Source organism: Petaurus breviceps, unplaced genomic scaffold (genome assembly GCF_028583685.1).
Source record: "Petaurus breviceps papuanus isolate PSGF00001 unplaced genomic scaffold, PetGlider_PUasm1.0 186, whole genome shotgun sequence".
Lineage (NCBI taxonomy): Eukaryota > Metazoa > Chordata > Mammalia > Diprotodontia > Petauridae > Petaurus > Petaurus breviceps.
This window is the reverse complement of record NW_027185798.1, coordinates 19838088-19857518: the sequence shown is the minus strand read 5'-3', so window position 1 is coordinate 19857518 and position 19431 is coordinate 19838088. Positions and strand designations below refer to the sequence as shown.

Below are 19431 nucleotides of genomic sequence, written 5' to 3'. Positions count from 1 at the left end.
TTAGCTATTATTAAGTTACAGAGCCTCTCCTGTTCTCAGTTTCCTCACCTGGAAAATGAGAGTGGATAAGATGGCCTCTGATATCCATCCCAGCTCTAAATCTCTGAATGAACCTTTATTCTGTGCTCTCGGTTCCATGAATGAACCACTCCTATAGCATGCCTGACAGATGGGCATTGGATTGCTTTCACTGGCAGGGGAGTATGCATATTCCCACAGCAAGGTAGCTCATTTTCTTGCTAGACAGCTTGTTAGAAAGTTCGTCCCTTTTTGTATAGCTGAAACCTGTGTCTGTGTAGCATCGACCCACCTTGTGGAGTTCTCCCAAGCAAGTCTGCTCCTATTTCCACATGAGAACCCTTCACTCTGAAGGGACTTATGGTGCCCCTGCCCATGTCTCTTCTTTTGTATGTGAAACAATGCCAGGGAAATAGGACAGAATTTGAAGTTTACAGGATGTGGATCCAGATCCTGGCTCAGCTGTTTATTCCTTGATGCCTCTTGGCCTCAGTTTCCTCATCTGTGAAATGAGTGGATTGGACTAGATCAGGGTTTCTTAAAAAATTTTCCACTCACTTTGGCAATTTTGGTTGGTGTTGCATGGCCTGAGGGCATGCACAGTGCCAAGTGCCCATGTTTTGTATTCAGAACCAAGACTGCAGTGAAGTTCCCTGATGCATGTGCTGTCAGAAACACCTCGGGTTCATTATACATTTGATTTTTAATTAAATATTGGCTGCTGCACATTTAGAAACCTTTTACTATTGCCAGATTTTTCACACCCCCATAAGAAGCACTGGACTAAATAAACTGGTAAGTCCCTTCTGTTTCTAAATCTTTGACCTCCCTGGGCCTCAGTTTCCTCATCTGTAAAATGAGGGGGTTGGACTAGAATGTTTGGATTCCTCATTTATAAAGTGACAGAGTTGACCTCGATGACTGCTGAGATTCTTGCAAGCTCTAAAATGAAATCCTCCTGTCCATTTCCAGTTGCCCCAACTCTTCCTCCTTTGACATGGTTTCTAGACCCCTTGTCATTGTGAATGTTCTTCTGTGCTCTTCTGAGGCAGAATATCATAGTGAATAGGACAATGGAATGGAAATCAGGGTCTGGGTTCAAATCCTGCCTCAGATACTTAGTAGCTTTGTGACCCTTGGCAAGTCACTTAACCTTAGTTTCCTTATCTGTTAAATGAGAAGCTTGGACTAGATGGCCTATAAGTTCCCTTCTGACTCTAAATCCAGGACCTTGTGATATTCCTATGTGTTCATGAGATCCTCTTAGGAATGGGAACCCAGCCCCTCCTCTGGGGAGTTCTCTGCAGACCGGCCTTGGAAGCTGGAGCTCCCTTTCCATATTCTGGCATAAACTGCTGCTCAGACCGCTGTCATTATGTTTGTTTAGGGGAGTTGTGAAAAGATCTCTCACCTGGAAGGCTGTTGATTTTGCAGATAAGTTTAGGGACTATTTAAGGGAGAAGAAACTCCTCCCTCCCCCCTTTTTTGGAGGATGTAATAAAATTTAAAATTAAGCTACTTGGTGATAATGCTATCCCCTTTCTTCTCTCCCCTTTGTCATTTGCTTTTTCCTTTTCCAAGAAACAGAACAGCCAGTTTCCCCTCCTTGCTCCTTCCCCACCCTTAACCCTCCAGGCAAGCCACACTAGCTGGGAGGCCTGTGGAGACCAGCTGTCCTAGGAAAGTCTCTGTCTGAAGCATAAAGCAGATGGTTTGTGGGTGTCAGGAACCGCACCCGCCCAGCTCCCAATGCCCATGTGTGGTAAGGAATAAAGGGGAGTATTGCTGTTATTTGGCTAATTCTGTTGACCATACTGAGTGATGACAGCTCGCCTGAGACTTTCTGGATCTGTTTTTGCTGGCCCCAGAGGGTCTCAAGTCAGACGTGCACTTACCTGCCTGCTGGAAAGGGAAAATCATTGCATGGTAAAAATAAAACATGAGCCTAAATGGAAGCAGTACGATGGTAAAAGGAAGAACCTTGGCTGTGGAGTCAGCAGCCCTGAGTTCAAATCCTTTGTCTTTTTTTTTTTTAAGCACTTATATACATATATATATATATATTTTTTTAAAATTTACTTTTAGTTTACAACATTCAGTTCCACAATCCCTTGAGTTTCAAATTTTCTCCCCTTCCCTCTCCTCCCCCCTATTCCCCATGGTGGCATGCAATCAAATATAGGATCACAAATACATTCACATTAAACTCTCTCTTTTTTTTCTTAAAATAAAAATGTTATTTTATTTAAAGTTTTGAGTTCCCAGTTTTATCCCTTCCTCCCTCCTCTCCCTCCTCCCTGAGGCAGTAAGCAATCAGATATAGGTTATACATGTGCAATAATGTAAAAAATTTCCATATGAGTCACTTTATACAAAAAGTACCTTGAATAAAAGAAAAAAAATAAGAAAAAAAAGTAAAAAAAATGCTTCGGTCTTTATTCAGTCAGTATCAGTTCTCTCTCTGGAGGCAGATAGTAATGCTTCTCCTGATTAGGCCTTTGGAATTGTCTTGGATTGTTGTATTACTGAAAGTAGCTAAGTCATTCACAGTTCTTCATCAAACAATATTGCTGTCACCATGTATAACATTATCCTGCTTCTGTTCACTTCACTATGCATCAGTTCATGTAAGTCTTTCCAGGTTTTTCTGAAATCATCCTGCTTGTCATTTATTACAGTAAAATAGTATTCCATTACAATCTTATACCACAGATTGTTTAGCTATTGGTCAATTGATATGCATCCTCTAAATTTCCATTTCTTAGCTACCACAAAAAGAGCTGCTATAAATATTTTTGTACAAATAGGTCCTTTTCCCTTTTTTTGGATATGTTTGCAATATGGACCTAGCAGTGGTTGCTGTATCAAAGGGGTTCTATAACCCCTTGGGCATAGTTTCAAATTACTCTCCAGAATGGTTGAATCAGTTCACAACTCTGCTAGTACTGCCTTAGTGTCCCAGTTTTCCCATTTCCCCTCCAACATCTAAGTATTTTCCTTTTTTTGTCACTTTAGCCACCCTGATAGGTGTAAGGTGGTACCTCAGAAGTGTTTTAATTTGCATTCCTCTGATCAATAGTTATTTAGAGCATTTTTTTCATACAACTATAGATAGATACGATTTCTTTGAAAACTGCCCATTCATATCCTTTGAGCATTTACCAGTTGGGGATGACTTGTATTTTTATAAATTTGACTAAGTTTTCCATATTTGAGAGATAAGGCCTTTATCAGAAAGACTTGTTGCAAACATTTTCTCTCCAGTTTTGTGCTTTCCTTGTAATTTTGGTTGCATTAGTTTTGTTTGTGCCCAATCTTTTTTTAAATTTTACATTATCAAAATGATCTGTTTTACATTTTGTAATGCTCTCTATATCTTTTTTCATTCTAAATTCTTCCCTTATCCATAAATATGACAGATAAACTCTTACATGCTTTCATAATTTGCTTATGGTATCACCCCTTATGTGTAAGTCATGTACCCATTTTGACCTTATCTTGCTATATGGTGTGAGATGTTGGTCTGTACCTAGTTTCTGCCATACTGTTTTCCATTTTTCCCAGCAGTTTTTGTCAAATGATGAGTTTTTGTTCCAAAAGCTTGGATCTTTGGGATTATTATATGCTAGATTACTATAGTCATTTACTATAATATAATTTGTATCTAATCTGTTCTACTGATCTTCTACTCGATTTCTTATCCAGTACCAGATTGCTTTGATAATTGCTACTTTATAATACAGTTTGAGGTCTGGTACAGCTAGACCACCTTCTTTTACAGTTTTTTCATTTATTCTCTTGATATCCTTGAGCTTTTGTTCTTACAGATGAACTTTGTTATTATTTTTTCTAGCTCTATAAAATAATTTTTGATAGTTTGTCAAGGCACTGAATAAACAGATTAATTTAGGTAGAATTGTCATTTTTATTATATTGACTTGGCCTACCCATGAGCAACTCATATTTTTCCAATTGTTTAGATCTGACTTTATTTATGTGAAAAGCATTTTATAGTTGTGTTCATAAAGTTCCTGGGTTTGTCTTGACAGGTAGACTCCCAAGTATTTTATATTGTCTACAGTTATTTTAAATAGAATTTCTCTTTCTATCTCTTACTACTGGACTTTGTTGGTAATATATAGAAATGCTGGTGATTTATGTGGGTTTATTTTGTATCCTGAAACTTTGCTAAAATTGTTGATAATTTCAAGTAGTGTTTTGGTTGATTCTCTAGGATTTTCTAAGTATAACATCTTATCATCTGCAAAGAGTGATAGTTTTATTTCTTCATTACTTATTCTAATTCCTTTAAATTCTTTTTCTTCTCTTATTGTTATAGCTAACATTTCTAATATGATATTAAATAATAGAGGTGATAATGGGCATCCTTGCTTCACTCTTAGTTGTATTGGGAAGGCTTCTAGCTTATCCCCATTATGCTTGCAGATGGTTTTAGATAAATATTACTTATTTTAAGATAAGCTTCATTTATTCCAGTGCTTTCTAGTGTTTTTAATAGGAATGGGTGCTGTATTTTGTCAAAGACTTTTTCTGCATCTATTGAGATAATCATAAGATTTCTGTTGGTTTTGTTATTGTTATGCTCAGTGATGCTGATAGTTTTCCTAATATTGAACCAACCTTGAATTCCTGGCATAAATCCCACCTGGTCATAGTGTATGATCCCTGATATATTGCTGTAGTTTCTTTGCTAGTTTTTATTTAATGTTTTTGCATCAATATTCATTAGGAAAATCGGTGTATAATTTTCTTTCTCTGATTTGACTTTTCCTGGTTTGGGTATTAACACCTTTATTTGTGTTGTAGAAGGAATTTGGTAGGACTCCTTCACCTATTTTTTCAAATAGTTTATATAGTATTGGGATTAATTGTTCTTTAAATGCTTGGTAGAATTCAGTTGTGAATCAATCTGGTCCTGGGGATTTTTTTCTTAGGAAGTTCATAGATGGCTTGTTCAGTTTCTTTTTCTAATTTAAGATTAGATTGGATTATTTAAGTATTTTATTGTGTTAATCTGGGTAATTTATATTTTTGTAGATATTCATTTCATTTAGATCGTCAAAGTTATAGGCATGTAATTGAGCAAAATAGCTCCCAGTAATTGTCTTAATTTCCTCTTCATTCACCCCTTTCATTTTTTATGCTAGTAATTTGGTTTTCTTCTTTCTTTTTTTTAAATCAAATTAACCAATGGTTTATCTCTTTTTATGCTAGTAATTCGGTTTTCTTCTTTCCTTTTTTTTAAATCAAATTAACCAATGGTTTATCTCTTTTTTGTTGTTGTTGTTGTTTTCATAAAACCAGCTTCGAGTTTTATTTGTTAGTTCAATGGTGTTCTTACTTTAAGTCAAATCCTATCTCCAATGCTAAATAGACAAGAGATCTTGGGCAAGTCAGGTCAGTTTCCTGAGCCTCAGTTTCCCTACCTGTTGGGCTAGGTGGCCTCTGAGGCCCCTTCTAGCTCTAAGGTGATGATCCTATAAGTTACTTAACCTCTCTGGGCCTCAGTTTCTTTACCTGTAAAATGTGGGAGTTAGATTAGATGGTCTCTGAGGTACCGTCTGGCTTTGAAAGCTCTGATGCTATTATTGGTTGGGCCACAGCTGCCCTTAGAGAAAGGGCTTGTTTAATCTCCACCTCCAGAGAACCCAACACTCCCCTCTCCATTGCTAGCAAAAGGGAGGCTGGGTTTACAGGGAGGAAGTTCCAGGCTAACCCTCCCATCCGCTAGAGTGGGAGGAGAAGAGGCCTCATGAAATACTGGGTGAGGTTCTCCCCAGAGGAAAGTGTGAACCCTGTTAAAAAAAAAAAAAAGCAAACAACTATTATAGCATGCCTTACAGGGTGCTGCCCAGTGACTGTAGCCTATGGGCTGGCTTCCAGATGGAGTCCATGAGTGCCCACTCTTGGCCCCTGTCCCAGGATCCAGCAGGTCCTAGCATGCTGGGTTTCTTTGCCATGTGAGCTGAGCATGGCCTGTTGGGGCCTGTGACAGCCCCACCCAAGGATAAATCAAGCTTCAGGCACAATGTAGTGGGTACAGCGCCATCCTGGGCCCTTGTCTGGGCAAGACCCTGGCAAAGGAAGTCCCTCCAGCCCCTCCTATCCCTGTGGGGATGGATAGTCTAATAATAACTCACATTTAGAGGAAAGGTAGTAAGACTTAGTGAAGAGAGAGCTGGTTTAGAGCTTGGGTTCAAGCTCTGTCTGTGTGACCCTAGACAAGGCCCTTAAATGATCTCTTAATTAGGACTCTGTAAATTAGAAGTTGCTAAGGAGGTGTAACCCTGCATTAGTGGATGGAATTTCCTCACTAGGCCTTTCCTATAGCAATGAAATCATGGGGCCATTTAAAAAAAAAAAGCAACACCCTCCCATTTATATACATGCTTTAAAGTTTCTGAGAGACAGTGTGGCCCTAGTTGACAAGGTACCAGACTTGTAGTCTGGAGGACCTGGGTTCGAATCCCATCCCTGACTCTTACTAGCTGTATGACTATACACAGGTCGCGCTCCCAACTTTGCTTCATTCTCTTTATTTGTAAATTGAGGACTCGTTGGTGCCTGATGTCCTTTCTGAGCTTTAGAACTAGATCCTCTAGAGACCTGGGTTCCAGTTCTGCTTCTGACACTCCCTCTTGTGACCACAGGCAGATTTCTGCACCTCCCTGGGCCTCAGGTGACCCTTTGTGCCTCTGGAGTCAGAGGCCTTGGGTTCAGATCCTATCTCTGGTGCTTCCTAGCTAGCTGTATGACCTTCGGCAAATCAGTTCACTTTCCTGAGAATGAATTTCCCCACCTTTGTGACTAAAAGTACTGACAGATTATAAAACGTATTAATGAAGAGAGCTTGGACCTGGAATCATCAAGTCCTGAGTTCAAATTTGGCTTCTTACACTTACTAGCCATGTGACCCTGAGCAAATCACTTAAACTTTGCCTGCCTGTTTCCCCATCTGGAAAATGGGGTATAAAAATAGCACCTGCCTCCCAGGGTTATTATGAGGATCAAATGTGATAATATCTGCAAAGCACTTTGCTGCAAACTTCAAAGTGCTGTTAATTATTTATATTAATTATTAATTAATGCTGATCGAGGGTCAGCAGTCTATGTCCCCCAGGCTAAATCAAGCCCACTATTATTATTGTTGTTGTTGGAGGGAGTTCCCACAGTCATTTATTGTATGTTTTCTTCACATCGTCCCCATGGGGTAGAGAGTGTGAGTGTGTTTGTCCCCATTTTATGGATGAGGAAACTGAGGCTCACAGTTTAAGGGGTTTGTTTGTCCAAGGTCACAGACCCCTGAAATCTGAACGCAGGTCTCCTCACCCCAAGCTTTCCCCATGTTCTTGGTTAATTCTGTCGGGGTTTTCTTACTCCAGCCCTGTCTGTTCTCCCCTCCTGCTCACAGCCCATGAAGCCCCTCAAGGCCACAGCTACCACCTCCCAACCTGTGCTCACCATTCAGCAGATTGAGACCATCTTCTACAAGATCCAAGATATCTATGAGATACACAAGGAATTCTATGACAGCCTCTGCCCCAAGGTGCAGCAGTGGGACAGCCAGGTCACCTTGGGGCACCTCTTCCAGAAGCTGGTAAGTGCCTTGCCCGGGTCCCCCGGCCAGGCCTCCCTCGGATCTGGGAATGCACTAGGGCGCGGACGAGGCTGTCAGCTGGACGAGCACCAGCTGGATGGGGACTTGGGGGCAGTGGTTTTCCGGGGAGAAAGGAACCGCAAAGGACTAGTCACCCTCCAAAGTTCCCAGCCCTCCCTCAGTTTACCTCACGGGGGGTGTCTTCCAGCCCCTGGGGAGAAGGCCTCGCTTTTGCCAAAAGATTTAAAACTGGAAGGATCCTCTGAGACCATCCAGTCCAACTCCCTCATTTTACAGAGGAGGAAACTGAGGGTCAGAGAGGCTTAAGTGGTTTGTCTGGTATCACACAGAGAGTTAGCTGTAGGATCACTCAGCCAGTGTGTGTTAGAGGCAGGAATTGAAGCCAAGCCTTCCTGACCCTGAGGCTGGCCCTTTGTCCACTCTACCATTGCTTCTCCAAAGATCTCTTACAGCTGTGAAGTCCTTCCTAAGCCCCTGCCTTGCCTCCTCTCCCTGGCATGGCCGGCCTCACTTGTAGGCTTTCTGGTGGGGATCTATGCCTGTTTGATGGCATTCAAGCTGGGCAGACCCATCATGGTCCTCTGCTTGTCTCTTTTCCCGAGGAATAAATTGTGCACAGAGAGGGAGAGAGAGAGACAAGGAGGGAGAGAAGGGAGTGCCGCATTGTGGGCTTTTCAAGGAACCAAGTGAGAGCCAACAGTGACCATGGGATTCCTGGCAGCCAGAAGGATCAGGACCCTGGAGAGGGGAGTTCCAAGGTCCCCTACATTTATCCCCAGTTTGCCCTCAACAGTGGGGAACTATGACAGGGAAACAGAAATTCAGTTACCTAGAGATAGATTGGGAATATCCCAAAACCAGGAACAAGCCAAAGTAGGAAGGGTCTCTGACTTGAAATTCTGTTGCTCCACTCTGCCAAGGAAAGATTTAAAAAAAAAAAAACTGAACTAGTGATTTAATTTTAACTGAACAGCTATCTTTCAACTTAAAATAAGAGAGCACTGTCTGGTGCACACAAAGGTTAGAGTGACTTGCCCAGGGTCACACCCATGTGTGTCTGAGGAAGGACTTGAAGGACTTCTTCCCTTCAAAGTCATTCTCTCTACACTATATCAGGGATCAGCAAACTATGGCCCCAAGGCCAGTAGCCCACTGCGGCTTGTTTTTGTCGCATTCTTAGTTTGCAGGCCATACAAAGACGGACAGCTACCCTTGACTGGGGGATCATAGACTCATCTAGTCATACATGGGAAGTGTGAAGAACCCTCTAATCCAACATCCTCATTTTTCAGATGAGGAAACGGAGGCTAAGTGACTTACCCAGGGCGTACAGGTCATGCCAGAGCCAGTGGGAGGCAGCACAGACTAGTTCTCTTCTGCTACTAAAGAAGGTTCTTCAGCATAGACACCAAGACCGACCTTGACCCTGAGGGTGGTTTAAAGGGATTGACCTTGACTTTGACCTTGAGGGAGGCAGCACACACTCTTCCAGGGCCCTCCACTAGGGCAAACTGGGAATATGGCAGGGGAGCTTGAGGTCCTCCTTTACTTACACGCTGCCACCCAGGGCTTACAGAACCAGGTGGGGGACTCCCAAGCAGCCCCCACTGTGTGACTGTCCTGTGCATTTCCTGGTCTTGTACTCAGTACAATGACCACCTGAATAACCTGCAGGCTATGACCTTCTCTTACTGTTCCAGCTCTGTGACCTCATTGATCCTAATTCAGTGAAAAGGCACTTACTTCTATTGGGGAGAACTACACATACTAAAAAACACAATGCAGAATATATGTTGTTGTTCAGTTGTGTCTGACTATTTGTGACCCCCCCCTTGGGGTTTTCTTGGCAAAGATACTGGAGTGATTTGCCATTTCCTTCTCCAGCTCATTTTACATATGAGGAAACTGAGGCAAGCAGGGTTAAGTTAACTTGCCCAGGGTCACACAGGTAGTAAGTATCTGCGGCTGAATTTGAACTCAGGTCTTCCTGACACTGGGTCCAATGCTCTATCCACTGTGCCATCTAACCACCCTACAGAATTTATAGAAAGTCCTTTTCAACTGTAATGTTTCATGACTCTTGGCAAGATGAGCCATTCTTTCAGGAAAAAGAAAGTGTTGACCTTGGAAGTCAGAAAGACCCAGGTCCTGCCTCTGCCCCTTCCTGTGTGCTCAAGGGCAAGTCATGCCTTAATTTCTTCATCAGGTGGCTTATGGAATCCCTTCCAGCACTGAACTCTGGGTCTGATCTCCAGGGAAGGGCACCAGCCATTTGGGGACTAGGGGCAGAGCTGGGAAATGAGGCTGGTCTAAATGCCCTGGAGGGAGGGTCTGATTTACCTCCTTGGACTGAGGGAGAGGACAGCTACCAGGCCATCGCCTGGCCAGGTGAGAAGACCCTGCCCCTGCTGGGTTCACCTGTGGAGCCCAGTGTCCCATTCAGGCATCTGGAATGGCTTCACATTAGCCCTGGTCTGCTTGGGCCCTGCAAGTTGGAGGCCTCAAAAGAGGGTGGGCACCAGCTCTGCCCCAGAAGGAAAAGGAGTCTGCCTTCTGAGGGAGGCATTAGAGATTTGATTATTCATTGCCCGGAAAAAGGGAATTAGCATCACTGCTATTTCCTTTATTAGATCACCCAGGGCTAAGCTGCTGTTTCCAGGCAACCACCCTCCTCTCCACCCCCCCTCCTCAATGCCTAATGACTCTGGCTGGTACCCAGCCTAGAGGGACAGGCAGCCCTGGGGGTGTGTGGTTTTTAGGGGCTGGAGGATGTCCCTGGAAAAGGCTTTCCACCCCAGAACTGTGGTCCTCTAGTCAAATGATTCAGTTCTATCATTATACGGATGAGGAAACTGAGACAAATAAGGTTAAGTGACTTGTCCAGAGTCATGCAGCTAGTACGTGTCCAAGGCCAGATTTGAACTCAGGAATGGACTCCAGGTCTGACGCCCTATGCACTGCACCACCTAGCTGCCCTAGAAAAAAGCCATACTGCTGTATAGGCCATCTATTCCAAACTCCTCGTTTTAAAATGGGGAATAGTAAAATCCATAGAAGTTAAACAGTTTGTTCAAAGCCACACAAATAAGTAAGTGATATGAGTGGCAGGATTTGAACCCAGGTCCTCAAACTCCAAATTCAGCCTTCCACTGTTCTTTGTCTTAGACTATTTTTAAATGCTATGAGTAATTACTAGTTTACAAACTATTAACCATTAACAGAAGATGTCTAAAGAGAGGGGGGCCAGGGAACCCCCTTTATCTCGTGCTTTACAATGTACAGAGGTCGGGGCGGCCAAGTGGCTCAATGAGTAAGAGCGCTGGCCCCGGAGTCAGGAGACCAGGGATCGATTCTGGCCTCAGATACTTAGCACCCACATGAAATAACTGCCCTGTAACCTTGAGCAAGTTACTTAACCCCAGTTGCTTTAAAAAAAAAAAACAAAAAAAAAACGTATAGAGGTTTCCATAGCAGCACCCCTGGAAAGTAGGCAGTGTCAGAGGCTGTGGAGTAGACTGGCTCTGGGTCCCGTCAGAGGACTGAAATACCATCTCTGATGCTTACTGTGACCCCTATTTTAGAATTGGGGTGACCAAGGCCAAGAGAGGGGCAGTGAGCGGTCCAAGGTCCTGTGACCACCAGTAAGTCCCCTCCCTGGATTCTGACATCAAGCAAGTCCATCTCCCTTTAAAGTGACCAGAATTCAGGGGAGATTTGGCGTGGCCTCTGACAGGATGAAGATCACAATGTCTGCTGTCTGGGGTTGCACCAGCTCGAGAGAGTTCTTTGCTCACGACATGGCTGCCCACCCTTCTCCAACTCTTCTTCTGTCAATAAACTAACTGACAGTAATTTACTCAGCATCTTTTCTGGGATAGGTGTTGGGAATGTGAGGAAACAATTCCTTACTGGGGAAACTGAGACCTAAAGAGCGCAAAGGCAGAATGAGACAGGGTTGGGATCTGAGACAGGTCCTCCACCATCTTTCTGATGTACCTACCTGCCTTCCTATGACCGTGGACAAGGTCACTTCTGTTCTCCTCTGGGGATTTGCTCCTTTGCTCATCTGGAAAACTGGGAGAGCACAACCCTTGTACCTAGCACTAGGAAAGCCCTTTGCAAACTTCATGTGCTGAATCAGTAAGTCAATCAAAAAAGGAACGAGCGTTCATTGAGCAGCTCCTATGGGCCAGCTGGATGGTGCCATGTTGGTACTCTCTAGAGTGGTGATGATTAGCACCTTGTTAAATCTTACCTCCTGATGTTCTAATCTGGGTTTGCATTTAATGAAGAGAGTTTATTATATTTTGCGAATTTACCCTGGAAATACATCTGCATAGTCATAGCAGCTGCTATGGGTATTGCATTGATGTTATAACACTTTATTAGCTGTGTGATCCTGAGCAAGTCATGTAACCCTGCTTGCCTCAGTTTCTCATCTGTCAAAAGAGCTGGAGAAGGAAATGATCAATCCCTCCAGTATTTTTGCCAAGAAAACCCTACATGGGGTCATGAAGAGTTGACACAACTGACTGAACAACAAAACAACATGGGCCGGGCACCATGTGAAAGATTGAGAATGCAAACACAAAGAGTAAAAAAGTCCCCATTCACCAGGAGATTGCCTTCTATTGAGGGAGCTAAGCAGCACATCTGTTGGTATATACAGCATAAATACAGAGAATAAACATGAAAGGGGGCTTGGGTAGAAGCAGGTAGGAGCTGGGGGATCACAGAAGGCTTTATGCCAAAGGTGGTGTCTCAGCTATCTCCCCCCCTCCCCTACCTGCATTATTTATTTATTTCTAGCATTCATGCTCTAGAATTTTGCAGCTGAGTCTCAAAGGGAGAGAGGAGCTCTGAGACCAAGGGTGGGGGGGTGTGGCCAGTGCCAAGGCTCAGAGGCGAGAGCTGGACCGTTGTGTGTGAGGAGCGGAAAGAAGCCCTGGCGGGTGGGTGGACAGCCCAGGAAGGAGAGGTCGTAATGTCCAGTGAGGCTGAAAAGGTCGGACTGGTTATGAAGCAAATGGAGGGGTCTCTTTTTTTAGGGGGCTACTGGAATACGTTGAGGAGGAGAATGACATGATGGGGCCTGAACATTAGAATCCTAAAGTCTTGGGATTTTGAAGGTGTGAGAGGTCTTTGGAAAAGCGGTGGGATGGTGGTAAAGGTGGGGAGCAGGGAGACACTTATAGCAAGGAGACCAGTACAGTAATCTAGGGGAGAGGCAATGCAGTGGTTTCTTCTGTAATCTTCTCCATTGTATTTTAAGCATTTAAAAAATGTCATTCCGGAGCAGCCAGATGGCTCAGTGGACAGAGTCCTGAGCCTGGAGTCAGGAAGATGTGAGTTCAAATCCAGCCCCAGACACTTACTAGCAGTGTGCCCTTGGTCAAGTCACTGAACCTCTGTTTGCCTCTGTTTTCCCCTCAGTAAAATGAGCTGGAGAAGGAAATGGCAAGCCATTCCAGTATCAATGCCATGAAAATCCATAAAGGATAACAGAGTTGGACATGACCGAAGACAGCTAAACACAATACACACAAACACAGTCTTGGGAAGGGTCCATAGTGTGTGAGGCATGCCTGCCCTAGCAGAAGCCATGTACCACTGAGGCGGGGAGCAAGAGGGAGAGCGGGGAACTTGGTCCCCCAGCATCCATTGATCCTGGCTTCCCTCACTCCTGGGAATAATGGAAGCTCTGCCCACTGGGGGCCAGCCCTGGCCCAGGTCCTCTTGCACAGAAGGAGGCCAGAGCTCCCCAGCCTCCCTGCTTCTTGCCTGTCCTAGCTTCCAACCCCTTAGGCCTGAGATCCAGGGGGGTACTTCACAGCCCAGGCCTGGGCATGTCTCTGATTGGCTCTGGATCCCTCCTCCCCCATCCGTAGTTCATTCCTAGATCTTAATGTCTGCAATCAGTCCATCAATAAGCATTTATTTATTAAGCACTTATTGAGTGTTAGATTCTGTGCTAAACACTAGGGATGCTATGAAAAAAAAAACCAACCCTTGCCCTCAAGGAGCTTACAATCTAATGGGGGTGAAAAGATCCTGGGCAAATCTCTTCACCTCCCTGGGGCTCAGGTCCTCCTCTGGAAAATGAAGGGAGGAGGGTTGGACTCAGTTGTCTCTGAGCTCTAAACCTATGGTCCTCACTCCTAGCTCCCCCCCCCCCCCAGTCTCCATTCTGCTTTGGATCCTGAAGGGAAGATGAGATAGAAGCCCTGGTACCGAGTACTTAACTGAGAGACATTAGGCAGTCATGGAGGGAGAGCCAGCCTCAGAACCAAGAAGGGAAGCCTATGGGGACCAGTCCAACCTGTCACATCTGTAGAGGGCAAGGTACTGAACCTCTCCAGGATCCAGAAAACTCTGCAACTACAAGTTGGAGAGGAGGTGGCAACCTGCATCAGTAGAGGGAACTTCCTTCTCTGGGAATTCCCTGTACAAAGGAAATCACAGGTGTAATCTCTATCCCAACACCTACTATGTGCTGTGGATACAAAATGAAACTGTCTTCCTTCAAGAAGTTTATGTTTTGTTTAACATTTTTAAAAAATTTCCTCCATTTAATAAAAATCGATTTTCTTTCAGAGGGACTGGAAGGGAAAGGGGAGGGAGAAAACCCTTGTAACATTTAGGAACATTCTACATTCGCCTTGTCCAGAAAATCAGGAGCTTCATTCAAATGGGGTGAGCAGGGCAGGGTATCCTGTGGCCTTGTTGCTTTAGGTTTTCTGCCCCATCATGGTGTTCCTCTCCACCTCTGGGCTCCAGCCCTTTGTTTGCCGGGCCTTGATGGCTAACACGCTATCCGCTGTGTTCCTGTGGCTGTGTGGAGGGAGTGGTGCAGGGGACACAGGAAGGAGTGGAGGGATGGGGTACTGGGTGCAGACTGGACAGCTGCAAAGCTATTTGGGCGGTTCTTGTGAGGCACAGCCCAGAGCAGCTTGGAGCCTGGGGCAGGGGGCTGCTACACACCCATGTGCACACACACACACGCACACACACACACGCTCCCCTCCCCGCCTCACTTTCTCCTAGGGATAATTCTAAGCCCTGAAAGCATTGTGAAGCATGGGGGGATTTCAAACCCAACAAGACCTTTGATAATGCTTTTTTAAAAAGAAAAAAAAAAGGCGAATGCCATGATGGCTTCAATTTCTCAGCATGCTTGAGATGGCACTGCCCTGCCCCCTTGTTAACCCTTATGGGTTGAGCTGGTTTCCATGGAAACCAGTGAATCTCATTCGAAGGGATGCTGTTCAGCCTCTGTCCCTTCTACACTCCCACCACCCCCACCTCCAAACCTTCAAAACTGCTCTGGAGTACCTTGGCTATTCCCAGCTCTCCAGGTGTTCTGATTAATCATTCATTCATTCATTCATTCATTCATTCTCTCCATCCCCCCTCTCCCTGTCATCTCCCTCTTCCAGGCCAGCCAGCTCGGCGTGTACAAAGCCTTTGTGGATAACTATAAAGTCGCTTTGGAGACAGCTGAGAAGTGCAGCCAGTCCAACAGCCAGTTCCAGAAGATCTCTGAGGTGAGCGGCTTCTCTCCTGCTTGGGGGACACCCTTTGGCCAAGACTTGAGAATATATTTTGGGAGCTGTCCAGAGAGCCAGCCCAGATCAGGCTGTTTCCTCCCTGATTACCAGACAGAAGCAGCTTCGCAGATTGGCTGATACTTAAACTGCCAGTCCCTCTCCTACACCTGGCATGTTCTTAATTTGGGATTGTCAGTTTTCTTGATTTCCTGCCCCCCACCCTTCCCATTTTTGGGGGTTGAAATTAGGGAGCAGGAAGAGCAAGGAAAATTAGAAAGCACATGCCACTGACTCATTGTGTGACCTTGGACAAGTCACTCCCCATCTCTGGAGCCCGGTCCCTTCTCTGAACAGTGATGGAGTTGGATTAGGTGGCTGCCAAGGTCTTTTCTAGCACTATACCTAAGTTCCTATGACTAAAAGACCCCTCAGGTCCATTCTAGCTCTGACATCTAGGGTTCTGTAAAATCCCTTTCAAAATAGAAGAAAGCAGAGCTCCTTGAGCCAGTGTGGTGTGCTAGCTGGACTTGGGATTAAGAAGACCAAAGTTCCAATCTTGCCTTTGACTCTTATTTGCTTTGTGACCCTGGGCATGTCACTTAATCTCTCTTAGTCTCAGTTTCTTCATCTATGCAACAGTGGGTTGGACCAGATGGCCCTTCTAGCTCTGGGCTTATGATCCCATGACTAGATAAACTTTAAGGTCCTTCCAAGTTCTTAGTTTCTATAATTCTGTGAAATCTCCTTCAGAGTGGGAGAGGACAGCAGCTCCTTGAGTCCAGAACCCTGTGGAGGAATCTGGTTGAGCTGGCGAATGGTCACCCTTGAGGTCTGGACATGGAATCAGAATTCACCCAGTTAGTGGTTCGTCCAAGGTCACACAGAGTATATAGTAGAGCTGGGGATTCACACTCAGGTCCCTTGACTTCTTTCTCTGCACCATGCTGTCATCACAGGTCTGGATTGACAAAGGGGCATAGGATGGGATGGGAAAGCATTGAGTAAATGCTTCTGATGAACCAAGCAGTGTTAAGGACTAAGAATAGAATCGGAAAATCCAAACCATCCCTGCTCTCAAGGAGTCCACATTCATTGAGGGAGACAGTACATGGAGGATTGAGGGGTAAGCTGCAGGGCAGATGGCAAGGCCCAGTTGGGAAAGGAGATCGCGGTGAGTGAGGTTCCAAGTGGAGCCACAGGGGGAAGATAGATATGGAGCATTACTCTAGATCTGGGAGAGACCCTCAGACACCATTCAGTCCAGCCTCCTTGTATCACAGATGGGGAAACAGGGTCAGGAAATTGAAATGACTTGCCTGCCCAAAGTCCCATAAAGAATGTCAGAGGTAGTATTTGAACCCAGGGTCTCTGATTATCCATTATGTCATCAACTGTGATAACCTGGCCACAGAAAGTTTGTATGGGGTTATAAGAGATGTTCAGGGAGCCTTCCTGATCTGCTGACATTTCACTTTTATAGCCCACCCGCCCTAAGCTTGGGGTCAATGATCTCAGGATCATGTGGGCCAGTCCTGCTGCTGCTGTGGATTTTACTGCTTGGAAGATCAGAATTTGTCCTCTGAGTCACAGAGAAAACAGCTTTCCCGACTTCACATGGCTGAATATAGTTGAATGTCTGTCAGAGTGTCCAAAAGGCAGGATTGTGCCTTGGATTGTAGGGCAGGAGAGCCAAGGCTCAGATCCCACCTCTGACTCTTAAGCAGCTGTAGGACCCTGGGAAAGTCACTTAACTTCATCCCCATTTCCCTTGGGTTGGGATTGACCTCGATGGCTTCCAAGGTCCCTTCCAGCTACATGTGCATGATTCCATACTCTATAACTTTCCCCGATTGATGGCACAGCTCCTGGGTCTCCCCACATGTACCCAGGGGTCCTTGTTGGCCTTCTTTGAGCAGAGGAGAGTATCTGCAAGAGCTGGTAAAACATAAAGAGCCTTGGCATTAGTCAGAGGTCTTGGGTTCAACTCCCCATGTAACCTTGAACAAACCACTTAAACTGTTCACCCCAGCCTCAGTTTTTCCCCTTTAAAAGGAGTAAATGGGACTTGGCTGGACTTTGATATCCTTTTCATCTCTACAACTTTGGTCCTATGTTTTGGGGCCCCAGCCTTCCTTCCTTGGGAAGTCTGGGCCTCAGAATAACGCCCAGTGCCCTTGGCTGCCAGTGCAACTGGCAGCCCTGCACTCCTACACATTCCCAAGGCCACAGCTCAGGCCTGAGGGCTGCCTGCCAGGTGTAGCCATGTGGTGACAGTCCCCTTTCCTGACTCATTGGTGCTTTCTGCTCTGCCACTTAATTACTGTAATTAGTCTCTTCTCCTGGGCTGTCAGAGTGATTTCATACTTCCAGGCTGAGGCTGCTGGGAATGATAATTCCCCAGAGACTCTGAGAGAACAGAACTGGGCTTTAGCCCCAGGGAACACAGTCCTTCCTCCTGCTTTTCTAGAGAAGCCTCATTTCTAGTCTTTTTCTCCAAGGTTTTTCTCTCTAGAAATAGCTTGGAGCTAGAAGAGGAAACAGAATTCCTGCAGTCCTGGTCAGTTTCTCCCACTTTTCCCTCGCCTCCTTCGGGGAGCTGTGTCCACTTGACCCTCACTGATTCTTCCTTGCATCCTGTAGGATAGACCTTTTTCCAGTGCTTTGTAGCCTCTGGTAGGGTGCTGATGGAAGCAGGTAGCAGAACCTCAATGTCCTGACCCTTTGTCCTTTTCCTCTCCACTTGTCCCCCTCCTCCTCAGCCCAGATTTTAGGCCTTCATCCACTTTCTACTCAGGGATCACCTTTCAGCTCTAATTTCAGACAGGACTGTACTTTGCAGTCCCATTATCCTTGGGAGCATGAGCTGGGGCAGGATCTGCGAAGAGCAGTACTCCATGACAGCCACAAAGGCTGACAAAGGGGATTTCGATCAGATAGTCGGTCCCCTGCATTCTCCCCGGGCACACAGCATAGCATCTGCAAGGTGAGAGCTGAGAGCTGGTCCTGCCCCCCCACCCAGTCTCCCAGTCAGTGGTCAGGCTCTTGGTGATGTAGACTCGAGGCAGGGATAGTCCATGCCCTTCTTGCTGGGAGCAGTTAGCAGCAGGCATGTCTACAGCAGCTCAGTCCTCCTTTGAGGATTCTCTGGTAGCAGGACAGGCAAGCCATTGGCCCAGTTACCACCGTCCTCAATCAATCAGACGATCAATAAGCATGTTTCTGTAGCACTTTAAGTGTGGTGGAAAGAGAGCAGAACCTGCCATTGGGGGACCCGAGTTTGAATCCTGGCTCTGAGGGACCTTGGGCAAGTCACTCAGCCCCTCAGGCCTCAGTTTCCTATTCTATAAAAATCCAAGTGTGGCTATAGATGACTTTTAAGGTTAGCAATTACTCATTTTACACAGGGGAAAGCTAAGATGTTAAGTGAGCTATGGATAAGATCAGATCGTAGATTTAGCCCTGGAAGCAGACTTAGAGCTTACTTATTCTGAGGGTCACTTGCCTCTGATCTCCCAGTTAGTACAAGACAGAGGCTGTATTTGAACCTAGGTCTCCACAAACTTCTGGTCCATCATCCTGTATAGCAAACTACCTCCCAAATCATGTCTAAAGGGACAGTACATCTGTGTGCCATGGAGCCCCACCCTCCCTTAGCTCAGGGACTGAAGTAAGAGGGCAAGGCTCCTCCTCACAAAAATGAAAGCTTTTCAGGACCCTTCCAGCTCTCTATCCATGCCCTTCTGACCTGTATGTGATCTGAACTGAGACCCTGGGCCTCTCTGGGCCTCAGTTTCCTTTTATGGAAAAGGGGAAACTTCACAGAGATGGGCTCTGTGGTCCTTTCCACCTTGAAAGCTATGATCTTTTTTTTCTTGGTCTCCAGGGGGAGAGGAGGAGAAGCAGGTATTTCATTAGAACAAAAGAAGTTTGTTCTAAGAGTGTACTCTGGGTTTAAAGTGTCAAGTCCTTTGTACCATAGAAATAGAACCAGTGGATGGAGTATCCCTGCCTCCCCTTAGAGTCTCTCCCTAGAAAGGCCGTCCAGGAGTGGGGGTTGGAGGATGGGGGTAGTTAGAGCCAGTCTCCATCGTGGGTCAGTGGCAGATCTGCCACATCCCCAAGGTCTGAGGCTTCCTCAGTTCTCCACCTGCGTTCTAATAGCCAGCATCAGTTTTTGGTTGCTATGGCCTCTGGGAATGAAGAGACAAAGTATTTTTGGAAAGGCAC

The 19431-nt window shown here is 45.5% G+C and overlaps 1 protein-coding gene across 4 annotated transcripts in view; it reads left to right on the top strand.

Annotated features, from left to right (window-relative positions):
• The window catches only part of ABR (ABR activator of RhoGEF and GTPase), a 300539-nt gene that overhangs the window by 180764 nt on the left and 100344 nt on the right, over nt 1-19431 (top strand). For 3 of the 4 annotated variants that reach the window (XM_069089720.1, XM_069089721.1, XM_069089722.1), the window contains 2 exons: nt 7451-7636; nt 15094-15201. In XM_069089720.1, coding sequence (XP_068945821.1) covers nt 7451-7636; nt 15094-15201 — 294 coding nt within the window. The remainder of the gene's footprint in view (nt 1-7450; nt 7637-15093; nt 15202-19431) is intronic. The other variant, XM_069089723.1, reaches the window with a different exon arrangement.